At 43.0% G+C, this 13,272-nt stretch overlaps 1 protein-coding gene across 2 annotated transcripts in view; it reads left to right on the forward strand.

The window, feature by feature from the left end:
• armc1 (armadillo repeat containing 1) overlaps nucleotides 1–13,272 on the forward strand; it is a 53,550-nt gene that overhangs the window by 26,234 nt on the left and 14,044 nt on the right. For both annotated transcript variants that reach the window (XM_072467662.1, XM_072467663.1), the window contains exons 5-6: nucleotides 6,376–6,492; nucleotides 10,751–10,825. In XM_072467662.1, the coding sequence (XP_072323763.1) occupies nucleotides 6,376–6,492; nucleotides 10,751–10,825 (192 nt within the window). The remainder of the gene's footprint in view (nucleotides 1–6,375; nucleotides 6,493–10,750; nucleotides 10,826–13,272) is intronic.

Consider the following 13,272-nt stretch of genomic DNA (forward strand, 5'->3'; position numbering starts at 1 on the left):
CTATACCCCGTCTGTTCGTGTGCCTATCCTGATGAGTCTTAAAGGTCGCTATCGTATCTGCCTCAACCACCTCATTTGGCTGTGCAATGCAGGCCACCGCCACCCTCTGGGTAAAAATAAAAACTTCCCCCGCACATTTCCTCTGAACATTTCCCCCCTCACCTTGAATTTGTGCCCCCTTGTAATTGTCATTTCTGCCCTTGGAAAAAGCCTCCAACTGTTCACCCTATCTATACCCCAAATAATTTTATAAACTTCTATCATGTCGCCCCTCAGCCTCTGTCTCTCTAGGGAGAACAATCCCAATTTATTCAATCTCTCATCATAGCTAATATCCTCCATACCAGGCAACATCCTGGTAACCCTTTTCTGTACTCTCTCCAAAGCCTCCACGTCCTTCTGGTAGTGCGGTGACCAGAATTGGACACAGTATTCCAAATGTGGCCGAAAGAACGTTCTATATAATTGTAACATTTTTTGAGCTTTTATACTCAATACCCCATCCTTTGAAGGCAAACATGCCATATGCTTTCTTCACCACCATTTCCACCTGTGCTGCCACATTTAAGGATCTGTGGACCTGCACGCTCAGATCTCTCTGTCTCTATGCTCCTGATGGCTGCCATTTATTTTATAGCTCCCACCTGAATTGAATCTACCAAAATGCATTTGTCCGGGTTAAATTCCATCTGCCATTTCTCTGCCAATTTTGCAGCCTGTCTATATCCTGTTGTATTCTCTGACAATCTTCATCACTATTTGCAACTCCTGCAATCTTAGTATCATCCGCAAACTTGCTAATCAGATCCGCTATGTTTTCTTCCAAGATATATATATATATATATATATATATATATTGTAATCTTTTATTGTCACAAGTATGAAGTTACTGTGAAAACCCCCTAGTCGCCACATTCCGGCGCCTGTCCGGGTAAGCTGGTACGGGACTTGAACTTGCTGGCCTGTTTCTGCATTACAAAGCAGCTGTCTAGCCCACTGAGCTAAACTAGCCCCATGTTTTACAAAGAGCAGAGGTCCCAAAACTGATCCCTGCAGAACACCACTAATTACAGACCTCCATTCTGAAAAACACCTTTCCACTACTACCCTCTGTCTTCAGCCAAGCCAGTTCTGGATCCATCCAGCTAGTTCACCCCTGACCCCATGTGATCTAATCTTTTGCACCAGCCTGCCATGAGGGACCTTAACAAATGCTTTACTAAAGTCTAAGTAGACAACATCCACAGGCTTTCCTCGTCAATCACTTTTGTCACCTCCTCAAGAAATTCCCTCATCAATCACTTTTGTCACCTCAAGAAATTCTGTCAAATTTGTGAGACACGATCGTGTTGAGTTATCCCCTAGGCCGGGGCCTAGGCTGTGGATCACTTGGGCATCGGGGTGGCAGCGTGGTGGAAGTGATTGTGCTTCCTGAGGATTGTTGGATGATCCTGTCATAGCTTTGACCTTTTCGTGCAACAAAGTGTGAGGGTGAGAGTTGCCTGTTATCCTGTTCTAGCAAAAGTCATTATTGAGTCGATATGTGAAATGTGGTCTGTGCAGTTTGACTCTTCTTTTGAAATTATGTGCTGTAATCCTTGTTGTGGGAAGAGTGCTTTTTGGACACCCCTTATCTCATTATGGTTGATTGGTGTGGAGCTGGGTGTTAGGGTTAGTTAAGTCCACACTGAGATTTAGAGCCTTTATTTTGTTTTTTTGTTTGTCATGGGAATGTCACGTTAAGAAATGTTTGCCTTCTCAAGTGGCTGCAGTGATGTCATTGTGTGGGTGGAGCTGGGCTCTGGTTCTGCTTTTTACTTTCGTTTTGAGCTGGAAGCTGTTTCTGGCTGAGTTTTAGTTTCGATTTCAGTGGGAGAGCTGCATTCAAACCAAGGAGGTGTATTTTGGTCGCTCTCTGCATGCTAAAGAATGTCTCCAGATCACTTGATGATTTCAAAGTAATACCTGTTTCTGTAAGGAATGCAAACTTACTGTCTTTGTTAAAAAGGGTCTTTGACTTCTGGATGTTAGGAAAGTTACTAAGGGTTGCCTACAGAGTACTGTATCTTTGGGGGGTATCAGTGTTGGTAGTTGATGAGATGTTTACTGTGTGTTATAAAATGTTAACTGGATTCATAGAATAAACATTGTTTTTGTTTTAAAAATACTTTAGATCTCTATTGCATCACACCTGTAAAGTGGGCCCTTGTGCTCCCGATAACCAAAATCTATTAAAAGTTGTGGGTCAGGTGAACTCCATGATATACTTTTGTGTTCGCTAAACCCTGGCCCATAATATGTTATTTTTAATTTAAGAATCTGTGCTTGTCTAATTCAATGGCCTGGGCAGATTACATATTTGTTTCTTAAAAATTTAAGTTTTTCTCCCAATTAAGGGCAATTTGGCGTGGCCAATCCACCTACCCTGCACAACTTTTGGGTTATGGGGGTAAGACCCACGCAGACACGTAGAATGTGCAAACTGTGCGTGCCCGAACACAGCGTAAAAAAATGTTGCTGGGGATATGTTGCATTGCATAAGGGTGGACAGTTAACCGGGCCCAGAATCGAATCCGGGTCCTCGCCGCTGTGAGGCAGCAATGCTAACCACTGCACCACCATGCTGCCCGCAGATTATGTATCCTGGTGAGGACTGGGTTGCTTCTCGCTTTTCCTTGAGGTTGGCGTGTTTTTTTGGGGGTTGGGAGGGGTGTTTTTCCTTTTGAACTATTAGAATTGAAGTAGCATACGTCGAGGTGGGTTTGGTCAATCCTTGACTGATTTATTGAAGAGTGAGATTGTTTGCCATGCCTCTACATTGTTGGCGCCCTTCCCTCGTGTTTGTGTCTTGGCGATTCTTCTCTTTGTGATGGGGTCCCCCTGGCTGGGGCTGGCGTAATTTTTTTTTTGTGCGTGAATGGGGGTGGTGCACTATCCTGGGTGTGGTTGGTGAGGTGCAGGATTGGCTGAGGTATAGGCTTTGGGGTATTCTGTAGGTTTGGGGGGCCTAAGGTTGAGCCATGTCCTGTAAACCGCCCCCCCCCCCCCACCCACCCAATGGTTGGGCCGCCTTCTTGTTTAACTGAGAAGCACGTTTATCCTCTTTATTAATGGTGATGGGCGTGTGCCTGGGAAATACAGACCTATGGTGGGGCCCTGATCCTTTATCATGTGATCCACTCCTGGTAGTTCTGGTTCTCTTTTTTTTTTTCTTGGTAAGTGTTGACTGCACTGATCATAATCTGAACATGTTGCTGCTGGTCCTCTCTGACTAATTGTATGGAATGATATTGGTTTTGTACTGGGCCTGAAGCTGGGGATATGCTGCATTGCATAATATATTTGTAACATCCTTTTTACAACTAGGGTTCTTGCATATTTTCGTTGTTTGTTTCCTTTTTTTTAAGGGTGGATATCAAGAATCCGTGATTGGTTCCTGCATGGGTGCAGATGGGTCAGGTATCGGAGGAGAGGAGGTTGTGCTGTGTCATTGATGCCTCTGGTGCTGCTGGAGTTGAGGGAGATAAATATTAGTGCGTGCCCGAACACAGCGTAAAAAAATTATCCTGAACTCTCTTGGCAATTGCGAGCAAACATACATAGAAACATTCGGCCCTTCGAGCCTGCTCGACCATTCATTATGATCATGGCTGATCATCAAGTTCAATACCCTGATCCCACTTTCCACCCTCCCGCCCCATATCCCTTAATCCCTTTAGCCCCAAGAACTATATCTAATTCCTTCTTAAAATTACACAATGTTTTTGCCTCAACTGAATTCTGTGGTAGTGAATTCCACAGATTCACCACTCTTTGAGTGAAGAAATTTCTTCTCACCTCAGTCTATGACTTCTAGCTCTGGACTCTCCCGCCATCGGGGGTATTCTTTCTGAATCTACCCTGTTTAATCCTGTTAGAATTTTATGAGATCATCTCTCGCTCTTCTAAACTCCCTAACTGGTTTAGTCTCTTCTCACACGCACCTTGTATCCAAGTAGAAATACTGATTAACTATCTCCTAAACTTTCAACTCAAATGCTCCATTATCTATAGTGTGAACATCTTGCACCTCCTTCCCAGTAAGACAACCTGCATCCCCCATTTGACTTTTAACAACCAAGTTTGGTATCGGGCAGCATCCACAACAGTCGGATGACCACCCTTCATTCCTCCATTTTCCTCTAAAAGGGAGTCCCTAACATACAAATGCAAGTGTATAAGGCTAACAGATTTTTAAATGTTTGAGATGTTGGGGCATGGGGAAAGTTATGGAAACAGATTCCATAATAGCTGTCAAAAGAGAAGTAAATTAATTTTTGGAAAAAAATTTAAAGGATGAAAAACATGGAATGGGACTAGGTAGATATACCTTGCAGTAAATTGGGCTGAATGGCCTCTGCTAGAACAATTTATTCTTTTTTTCACAAAATAGCAAGGAATAACAAAGTACTGGAAGCTTAATAATTAGCAAGTAACTTTACAAAAGCTAGTAATTTTCTACTGACCGCTTCTGATTTTGATATACTTGTTATGTGTACAAAAGTAGGAGCCAGGAATTTACAAGCAGCTGCCAATCTAGAGACACGTCCCAGCACCACAAACAAGTCTATAATTAACAGCAATTACACTTCTGGTTTAGCACACTGGGCTAAATCGCTGGCTTTTAAAGCAGACCAAGGCAGGCCAGCAGCACGGTTCAATTCCCGTACCAGCCTCCCCGAACAGGCGCCGGAATGTGGCGACTAGGGGCTTTTCACAGTAACTTCATTGAAGCCTACTCGTGACAATAAGCGATTTTCATTTCATTTTTCACTTCGCTCTGCTAAAAGTGATAAGATGGCTTAAATACAGCTCTATTTTAGCAGGCGTTTAGGAAACAAATCTGTGTTCATAGAATCCCTACAGTGCAGAAGGAGGCCATTCGGCCCATCGAGTCTGCACCAATCCACCGAAAGAATAACCTGCCCTATCTGCGTAAACTCTGTAACCTCATTGCCTAACCTGCACATCCCTGGACACTAGGGCAATTTAGCATGTCCAATCCACTAATCTGCACATCTTTGGATTGTGGGAGGAAACCCAGGCAGAGATGGGGAGAATGTGCAAACTCCACATGCTCTCGAAGGCTGGAATCAAACCTGGGTCCCTGAGCTGTGTGCCATCATGCAGCCTCCTATGCCACCATGCTGCCCATGCCATTGTTCACAAAGTTTTTCATATTAATAAAGCAGAATAATTTCTAAACGGAAAGAGGTTAGGTAAAATGGGCAGCACGGTAGCACAGTGGTTAGCGCAGTTGCTTCACAGTTCCAGGGACCCAGGTTTGATTCCCGGCTTGGGTCACTGTCTGTGCGGAGTCTGCACGTTCTCCCCGTGTCTGCGTGGGTTTCCTCCGGGTGCTCATGTTTCCTCCCACAGTCCAAAGATGCAGGTTAGGCAGATTGGCTATGCTAAATTGCCCTGTAGTGTCCAAAAAAGGTTAGATGGGGTTACGGGGATAGGGTGGAGGTGTGGGCTTGGGTAGGGTGCTCTTTACAAGGGCCGGTGCAGACTCGATGGGCCGAATGGCCTTCTGCACTGTAAATTCTATGAAAGTGGATGTCCAAAGAGACTTGGGAGTTCAGGTGCATAAATCCTTAAAATGCCACGAACATGTGCAAAAAATAATCAAAATGGCTAATGAACTGCTAGCCTTTATATCTGGAGGATTGGAATATAAAAACACAGGGGTAATGCTGCAGTTATACAAACTCTTGGTTAGACCCCAATTGGGCAGTTCTGGGCACCACACCATGGGAAGGATATTTTGGCCTCTGAGGGAGTGTAGCATAGGTTCATAATAATGATACCTGGATTACAGGGTTTGAGTTACAAGGAGAGATTACTCCAATTGGACCTGTTTTTGCTGGTAGTTCGAAGATTATAGGGGGGATCTGATCGAAATATACAAGATATTAACAGGGAAAGACAGGGTAGATAAAGATAAACTATTTCCACTGGTTGGAGATTCTAAAACTGGAGGGCTTAATCTAAAAATTCAGAAGAACTTCACTCAAACGGTGATAGTGCTTTGGAACTCTCCCACAAATAAAAGTTGATGCTAGATCAGTTGTTAATTTTAAATCCGAGAGAGAGAAGTTTTTGTTAAACAAAAATATTAAGGGATATGGGCCAACGGCGAGAGGAGGTAGGTCACAGATCAGCCATGATCTCATTGAATGGCGGGACAGGCTCATGGGGCTGAATGGCGTGCTCCTGTTCCTATGTTCAATAAGTGTTTATAAAGCTGTGAAATTAAACTAATGTTTTTACTGTCTGATAAAACATCTCCAAAATTGATTGTCATTTGGCTTAAATGTTTTTGTTTCCTTGTAGTCACGGAGAAATATGTGCGAAGAAGCTTTATTGAAAATTAAAGGTGTCATCAGTTTTACCTTCCAAATGACTGTAAAAAGATGTATTGTGCGGATCCGGTCTGATTTAAAAGCAGAGGTAGGTTCTGATTTTTTAAAATCGTGATTCTGGTGGGGCCATTGTGTGGTTATGCCCAAGGAAAATTTGGCATCCTAATTTTTAAGAAAATTAAATGACATGATACCGCCTGAAGTGAAGGAGAATGAAAGGCAAGTTGAGCTGAGTCAAGAGCTAGGGAAGAGTGAGTGAAAGCAATTTTCACATTTTTGACTTTCTGAGCAAGAATAAGCTTAAAGATGGAGAAATTAATACTACTTCCCAATCAAGGATGATGCTTGTGGGGCAGCACGGTGGCGCAGTGGTTAGTACTGCTGTCTCACGGCACCGAGGTCCCAGGTTCGATCCCGGCTCTGGGTCACTGTCCGTGTGGAGTTTGCACATTCTCCCCATGTTTGCGTGGGGTTTGCCCCCACAACACACAAGTTGTTCAGGGTAGGTGGATTGGCCACTCTAAATTGCCCTTAATTGGGAAAAAAAGAATTGGGTACTCTAAATTTATTTTTGAAAAGGATGATGCTTGTGATTGTTGCAGCCCGGGACCATAGTTATAAGAGTGTCCTAGGTTCCACCGTCTTCAACTGCTTCACCAATGGCCTTCCCTCCTTATAAGGTCAGATGTGGGCATGTTCACTGGAAATTGCAGTCTTCTCAGTCTCATGTAAAACTCCTTGGGTAATGACAGTCAGCATTTGTGTACAGCAAGACCTGGACAATAGCCACACCACACAAGCGCCAGGCAATGACTATCTCCAACAAGAGAGAATCTAACTATCTCACCTTGACACCCCATAGCATTATCTTCACTGAATCCCCCACTGTCAAAACCCTGGGGGCTGCTATTGACTAGAAACGTACCTTAAGACACATGCCAGGAGTATGATCAACATTCCTGGTTGACCACTCCGGAAGCTTGATATTATCCAGGACAAAGCAGCTTGCTTGACTGGCACTCCATCCACCACCTTAAGCATTCATTCCCTACATTACAGCATCTTCCAAAACCATGACCTCCACCACCTAGAAGAACAAGGAGAGCTGATGTTTGGGGATGGAAAAGTGCTCCTTGCAGTCCAAATTTTGATGCTTTAACCAACAATGTTCTCTGGTTATTTAATGCGATCATGCCCTATTTTTGGAGTTGGGGTCATTCAGTTGTGTCCTCCCCAAAAACCTGATTCATGCAGGATATGTCAGGATTATTAAAACTTAGCTTAATGTTGCTACAAGTATCTGAGTATGTAACATTGCACACTCCCTTTCCAGTGAATCAATGAATGGTACTTTAAGGGTAGTACCCGTTAGCACCTCTACAAATTCTTTTTTTTAATTATTGGAATGGCTGGTTATTATTTCTTCAAGGGGTAGTGCTAGAACCTGTCCCAGGCAATTACAATAATATTTGCTAAAAGGCATGACATTTCATTCATCTAACTATTTTCTCGAGACTATGGGAAATATATGAGTACACATATATGCATTGTACCCTGTATGCCACATTTAATACATAAAATTTGAGTTACACTTGTCTCTGAGTGGCTTATGTCTTTTATTCCTATAATACCAAAATAATGAATATCTGAACAGATAGATAACATGCCAGTCAAAAACATTTAAATAAAACCATAGCATTCGTACAGTGCAGAAGAGGCCATTCGGCCCATCGAGTCTGCACCAACCCTCTAAAAGAGCGCCCTACCTAACCTACACATCTTTGGACACTAAGGGGCAATTTAACGTGGCCAATCCACCTAACCTGTACTTTTTTGGATTGTTTGGAGGAAATCGGAGGAAACCTGGGCAGACATGGGATGAAGTGCAAACTCCACTCCACACAGACAGTCACCCAAGGCCGGAAATGAACCCGAGTCTCTAGTGCTGTGAAGCAGCAGTACTAACTACTGCGCTGCCATGCTGCCCACAGATACATATTTTTCCAATGAAAGTTTGCTAAGAACAATTTTAAAATAATCAGTTAAAAATAAGTAAGTGACAAAAATTACCAGTACACATTACGACGTTAAACTAATTAAATTGCATCATGTATTTTTGGAAAATCAACTGCAATTTTGGAGTCCCGTTAAATTAAATTTAGGCCGAAAATGAGGATTATGACATGAAGAGAACAAATATTACTCTATAAGTAAATTGCTAAGTTTAGACATTCAGTAACAGTTCCTGTGTTTAACGGATATTTGTCTACGGACATTTTCAGTTGGATACCTCTGATTCTTTGATAAAACCTAGACTTCATGAAGCTTGTTGGAGCCACTGTTGATTAAAGAGCCTGAATAAGGTAGCGGGATACAATTCCTCGAGACTCCAGTTTCCTCACACAAGTCCCATAAGACGTGATGTTCGGTAATTTGGACATCCTGAATTGTCCCTCTGTGTACCCGAACAGGTGCCGGAGTGTGGCGACTAGGGGATTTTCACAGTAACGTCATTTGAGCGTTAATGTAAGCCTACTTGTGACAATAATAAAGATTATTAAAAGATTATAACCCCCCCCTACCCCCAGAATTACTGCTTTGACAACAACAATACCCATTCACAGAACATGGTCGGATTAGCTAGGACCAGCACAATGTGTCTCAATAGAAGATTATTGAAGCCAAGAAATCATTTTTCCATAGCAGTGAAAGTGATCAGTTTTGTTTTGATGTTGTACATAAAGATAGGTCAAGCATGAACTGTTTAGCTTTTTCTGAGTTAACTTTCCTGAGAGGAAAGGTGGTATACCACATTTAGTGATTTGTTTATTTAGCAAATGCAGTACTTCCCCATCACGACATCCTGGGCTAGTGCCCGGTCAATTTACACTTGACCCGGAGTTGCAAAACAGGTGAAATTAGATTTTATTTATCTGAGGTGCTTGGTTGAACCCAATAAATTACAGTCATTTGGTTTGTAGCTTTAAAACATAAGTAACCAATATTATGTACAGTATTATAATTAAATGGACATAAAATGTAACTGACTATCTACCACCCTTTCAAAATCTCCCTCCCTTCCTAACTCGCCCCACTTACATAATATATATTTTCTATTTATATATATATATATATATATATATATTATATACACACACACACAACACAGAGGGGAAAGGGGGATGAAAAGGGAAAGAAAATATAAATAAAAATAAAACGATAAGGGTGTTTGATGCACTGGGGTGACTTCTAATCTATGTCCTTCTGAAATTCAAGCTTTCGTTTTGGTGGTTCTTCATTCTATGCTTGAGATGGTTTTCTCTGGGGAGGTTGTCTACTTTCTCTGCAGACTCAGCATAATTTCAGGTTTACAACAAAGGATGCGCCGGGCACTCTCACTGCTTTCAGAACAGTAAAACAGTTCTTTCACTTCAGCAAGCAGGAGAGAGCGTTCGTTTCACTTCCAAGGTCTAAACACTTTTGCTGAGTTCTCTCAAAAAGCAGCACCCAGGAACCAATCACTGACCGTTGTCAAACAAAACACTGGGTTGTCAGTTAACCAATCGACCCAACTCCCTCCAAAGCTGGTTCCTAAGATCCATTTGGTGTCCAAGAGTTTGGCTTCTCTTTTCCAATATACAAGGCCTGGGAACACAGGTGTCCTGGCGAGCAGGCTATTTCAACTGAATCTTCTGCTTAAATGCACATCCCGATTATGGGTCAAACAACCAAAATAATAAAAACAAAGAAATGGGGACAAAGGAAATACACAGGAAGGACTCCCATGTGTGATTAAATTAAAACTTTGGACCAAATTTGGTATTAGTACAATTTTTAATGTACTCCTAATCGTTAAACAGAATTTTTAAATTTGTATTATGTACACACAGTTGAAACGCTAGTACTGTAGCTTTCTTCAAGTTATAGGGAGGGTGGTTCTGAACAAAAGTCCCAATTTAAATTTGTTCAGTAGAACATTTTACAAATTGTTACAGAGATACTAAGTTCACAAAAGAATCTTGGAAATTAGTTTAATTATTTATTTTACTTCTTGATAGTCGCGAGAGGAAAAACACCCACAGCATTATAGAGAGATTATAAAAATATAATTCCTGTATTAAATTATATGCAGATTTGTAGAACATTTTATTTATTAACTTGCATTGAATAAGTAAAATGCTTTATTTCAGAAGCCAATCAAAAAATGATCAGTAATTATGTGCTCCTCGACAAACTGCTATTGAATTCTTTCAGTGGAAATATCAGCCACTCCTTTGCATCAATGTTATCTCTGACTAACAGTGAGCCTTACTGCTGGAATTACTTGTATTCACCTTTTATTGTAGGCACTGGCATCTGCTATTGCAGCAACCAAAATTTTAAAAGCTCAACAAGTGATCAAAAATGAAAATGGAGAGGAGGTAAGATAAATATCTGCCATTGAGTTTAAATAAAATATTTTTATTCAACATTTTCAATTTTATACATAACAATAGAACAGCACCAAACAACCCAAAACGATTCCCCCCCCCCCCAAAACAACTAACGATGACCAGCTCTTTAAAGCACAGAATAAACCCGCTACTATCTCCGGTTGAACCCATCAATTACCCTCTCACTGTGTACTTGACTTTCCTGAGGTATAAAAACTCCATAAGATCCCCAGCCATACTGAGGCATTGGGTGGAGAAACTGACCTCCATCCTATCAACACCCGCGTTTGAGCAGTCATCAAGGCGAAGGCCAGAACTTCAGCCCCTGATCCATCTGCAGCTCCGGCAGGTCTGACATCCCAAATATGGCCCCATAAGAGACAGGGCTTCAGTTCAATTTGCAGAATCGCTGACATGGTGCAAATGAAGGAGACCCAGAATCTCACAAGCTTAGGATATGACCAGAACATGTGCACATGGTTAGCCTCCCACAACGCTCACACTTATCTTCCACTTCCACAAACAACCTAATCTTCCCAGACTAGTCAAATGGGCCCTATGCTCTACCTTCAACTGTAATCTCGCACACAAAGATGTAGCATCCATCCTCCACACCACACCCACCCTCCAATTCCAACTCCTGCTCCCACTTGGGATGATCCTCTAAAACAGATGAGGAGGAATTTCTTCAGCCAGAAGGGGTGAATCTGTGCCAAATCTCAATGAGTGACTTTAAGACAGCGATACATAGGTTCTGGCGCAGTGGCTGAGGACCTGGGTTCGATCCCGGCCCCGATCACTGTCCGTGTGGAGTTTGCACATTCTCCCCGTGTCTGCGTGGGTTTCACCCAAACTACCCAAAGATGTGCAGGTTAGGTGGATTGGCCACGCTAAATTGTCCCTTAATTGGAAAAAAATAATTGGATGCACTAAATTTATTTTAAAAAAAGAAATAGATAGGTTCTTGATCAATATGGGGAGGTGGCAGGAGAATAGGGATGAGAAAAATATCAGCTATAATTGAATGGCGGAGCAGACTCAATGGGGCGAGTGGTCTAATTCTGCTTCTATGTCTTATGGTCTCCCCATTTTTGTTAAACCCCACATACTCCTCAATCACCCTTGCCACCCTTACAAAAAATCCCGAATCCGCCAACAGCCCCACATCCAAACTCCATACCGCTGCTGAACTGTCTCCAAAACCACATTACCTGGTGCAGAGCATGATTCAAAATAACTATCGTGGAATGTTCCACTTTCCTCACCCCTGGCAGCAGAGACCTCCCCATCACAAAAAAATCCAAACGCAAATACATGTTATGTACCGGAGAAAAGAAGGCAAATTCCCTACCCTCGGTGCAAAAACTGCCATGGATCGGCTACACCCATCTCCTTCATAAACGCCATCAGTACCTTTGTTACCCCCAAAGGAGCCAATGACTTCAGCTTAGAGAAATCCAGCTTAGGATACAAAACACAATTCGAAGCCCCCCCATTCCCAAAAGCAGCCAACATCCTGTTCATGAATGCTATATCGGACTAATTTGGCGCATACACCCCCCCCCCCCCCCCCCCCCCCCCCCCCGGGCCATGCTGTCAAAGCCCAATTGGAACACCTGGCTCATCTGACCCTTACAAAGCCTAATCTGGTCCCTCACTCGCAAGTGGGTCTCCTGCTAAAGCACCACTTCAGCCCCCAAACTCTTCAAATGAGAAAAACTTATGAACGCTTCACTGGGCCCCCCAAACCCTGCATATTCCACGTAATTAGTAGCACATTGGTTAGCACAGTTGCTTCACAGCGACAGGGACCCGGGTTTGATTCCCAGCTTGAGTCACTGTCTGTGCGGAGTCCACGCGTTCTCCCCGTGTCTGTGTGGGTTTCCTCCGGGCGTTCTGGTTTCCTCCCACAAGTCACGAAAGACGTGTTACGTGTTTGTTAGGTGAATTGGACATTCTGAATTTTCCCTCCGTGTACCCGAACAGGCACCGGAATGTGGCAACTAGGGGTTTCCACAGTAACTTCTTGCAGTGTTAATGTAAATCTACTTGTAAAGATTATTATTAATTATGCGTAACTCTCAGCATCGCCGGGTACACCACACCAAAATGCACGCCACTCTTCTAAAGCGCTCACTTTGCCCTATTAAAGGCTGAACGCCTCCTTGCAACTCTGCCGCAATATTCTGATATAAACGAATACTGCTGCCTTCCCACCGCACCTCCAGATTCTCCTTGGCCCACTTCAGGACCCTCTCTGTCATCCGATAATTATGAAAACATACTATCATCGCTTGCAGTGGCTCATTCGCTCGTGGTTTCGCCCGAAATGACCAGTGGGTCCTGTCCAGCTCGATTGGGGGTAGGGGGGTGGACCTGGTCCTCCCCCCCCCCCCCCCCCCCCCCCCCCCCCCCAACAACCTCGTAAACATTGC

The sequence above is a fragment of the Scyliorhinus torazame genome, chromosome 11 (assembly GCF_047496885.1).
Source record: "Scyliorhinus torazame isolate Kashiwa2021f chromosome 11, sScyTor2.1, whole genome shotgun sequence".
Taxonomy (NCBI): Eukaryota; Metazoa; Chordata; class Chondrichthyes; order Carcharhiniformes; family Scyliorhinidae; genus Scyliorhinus; species Scyliorhinus torazame.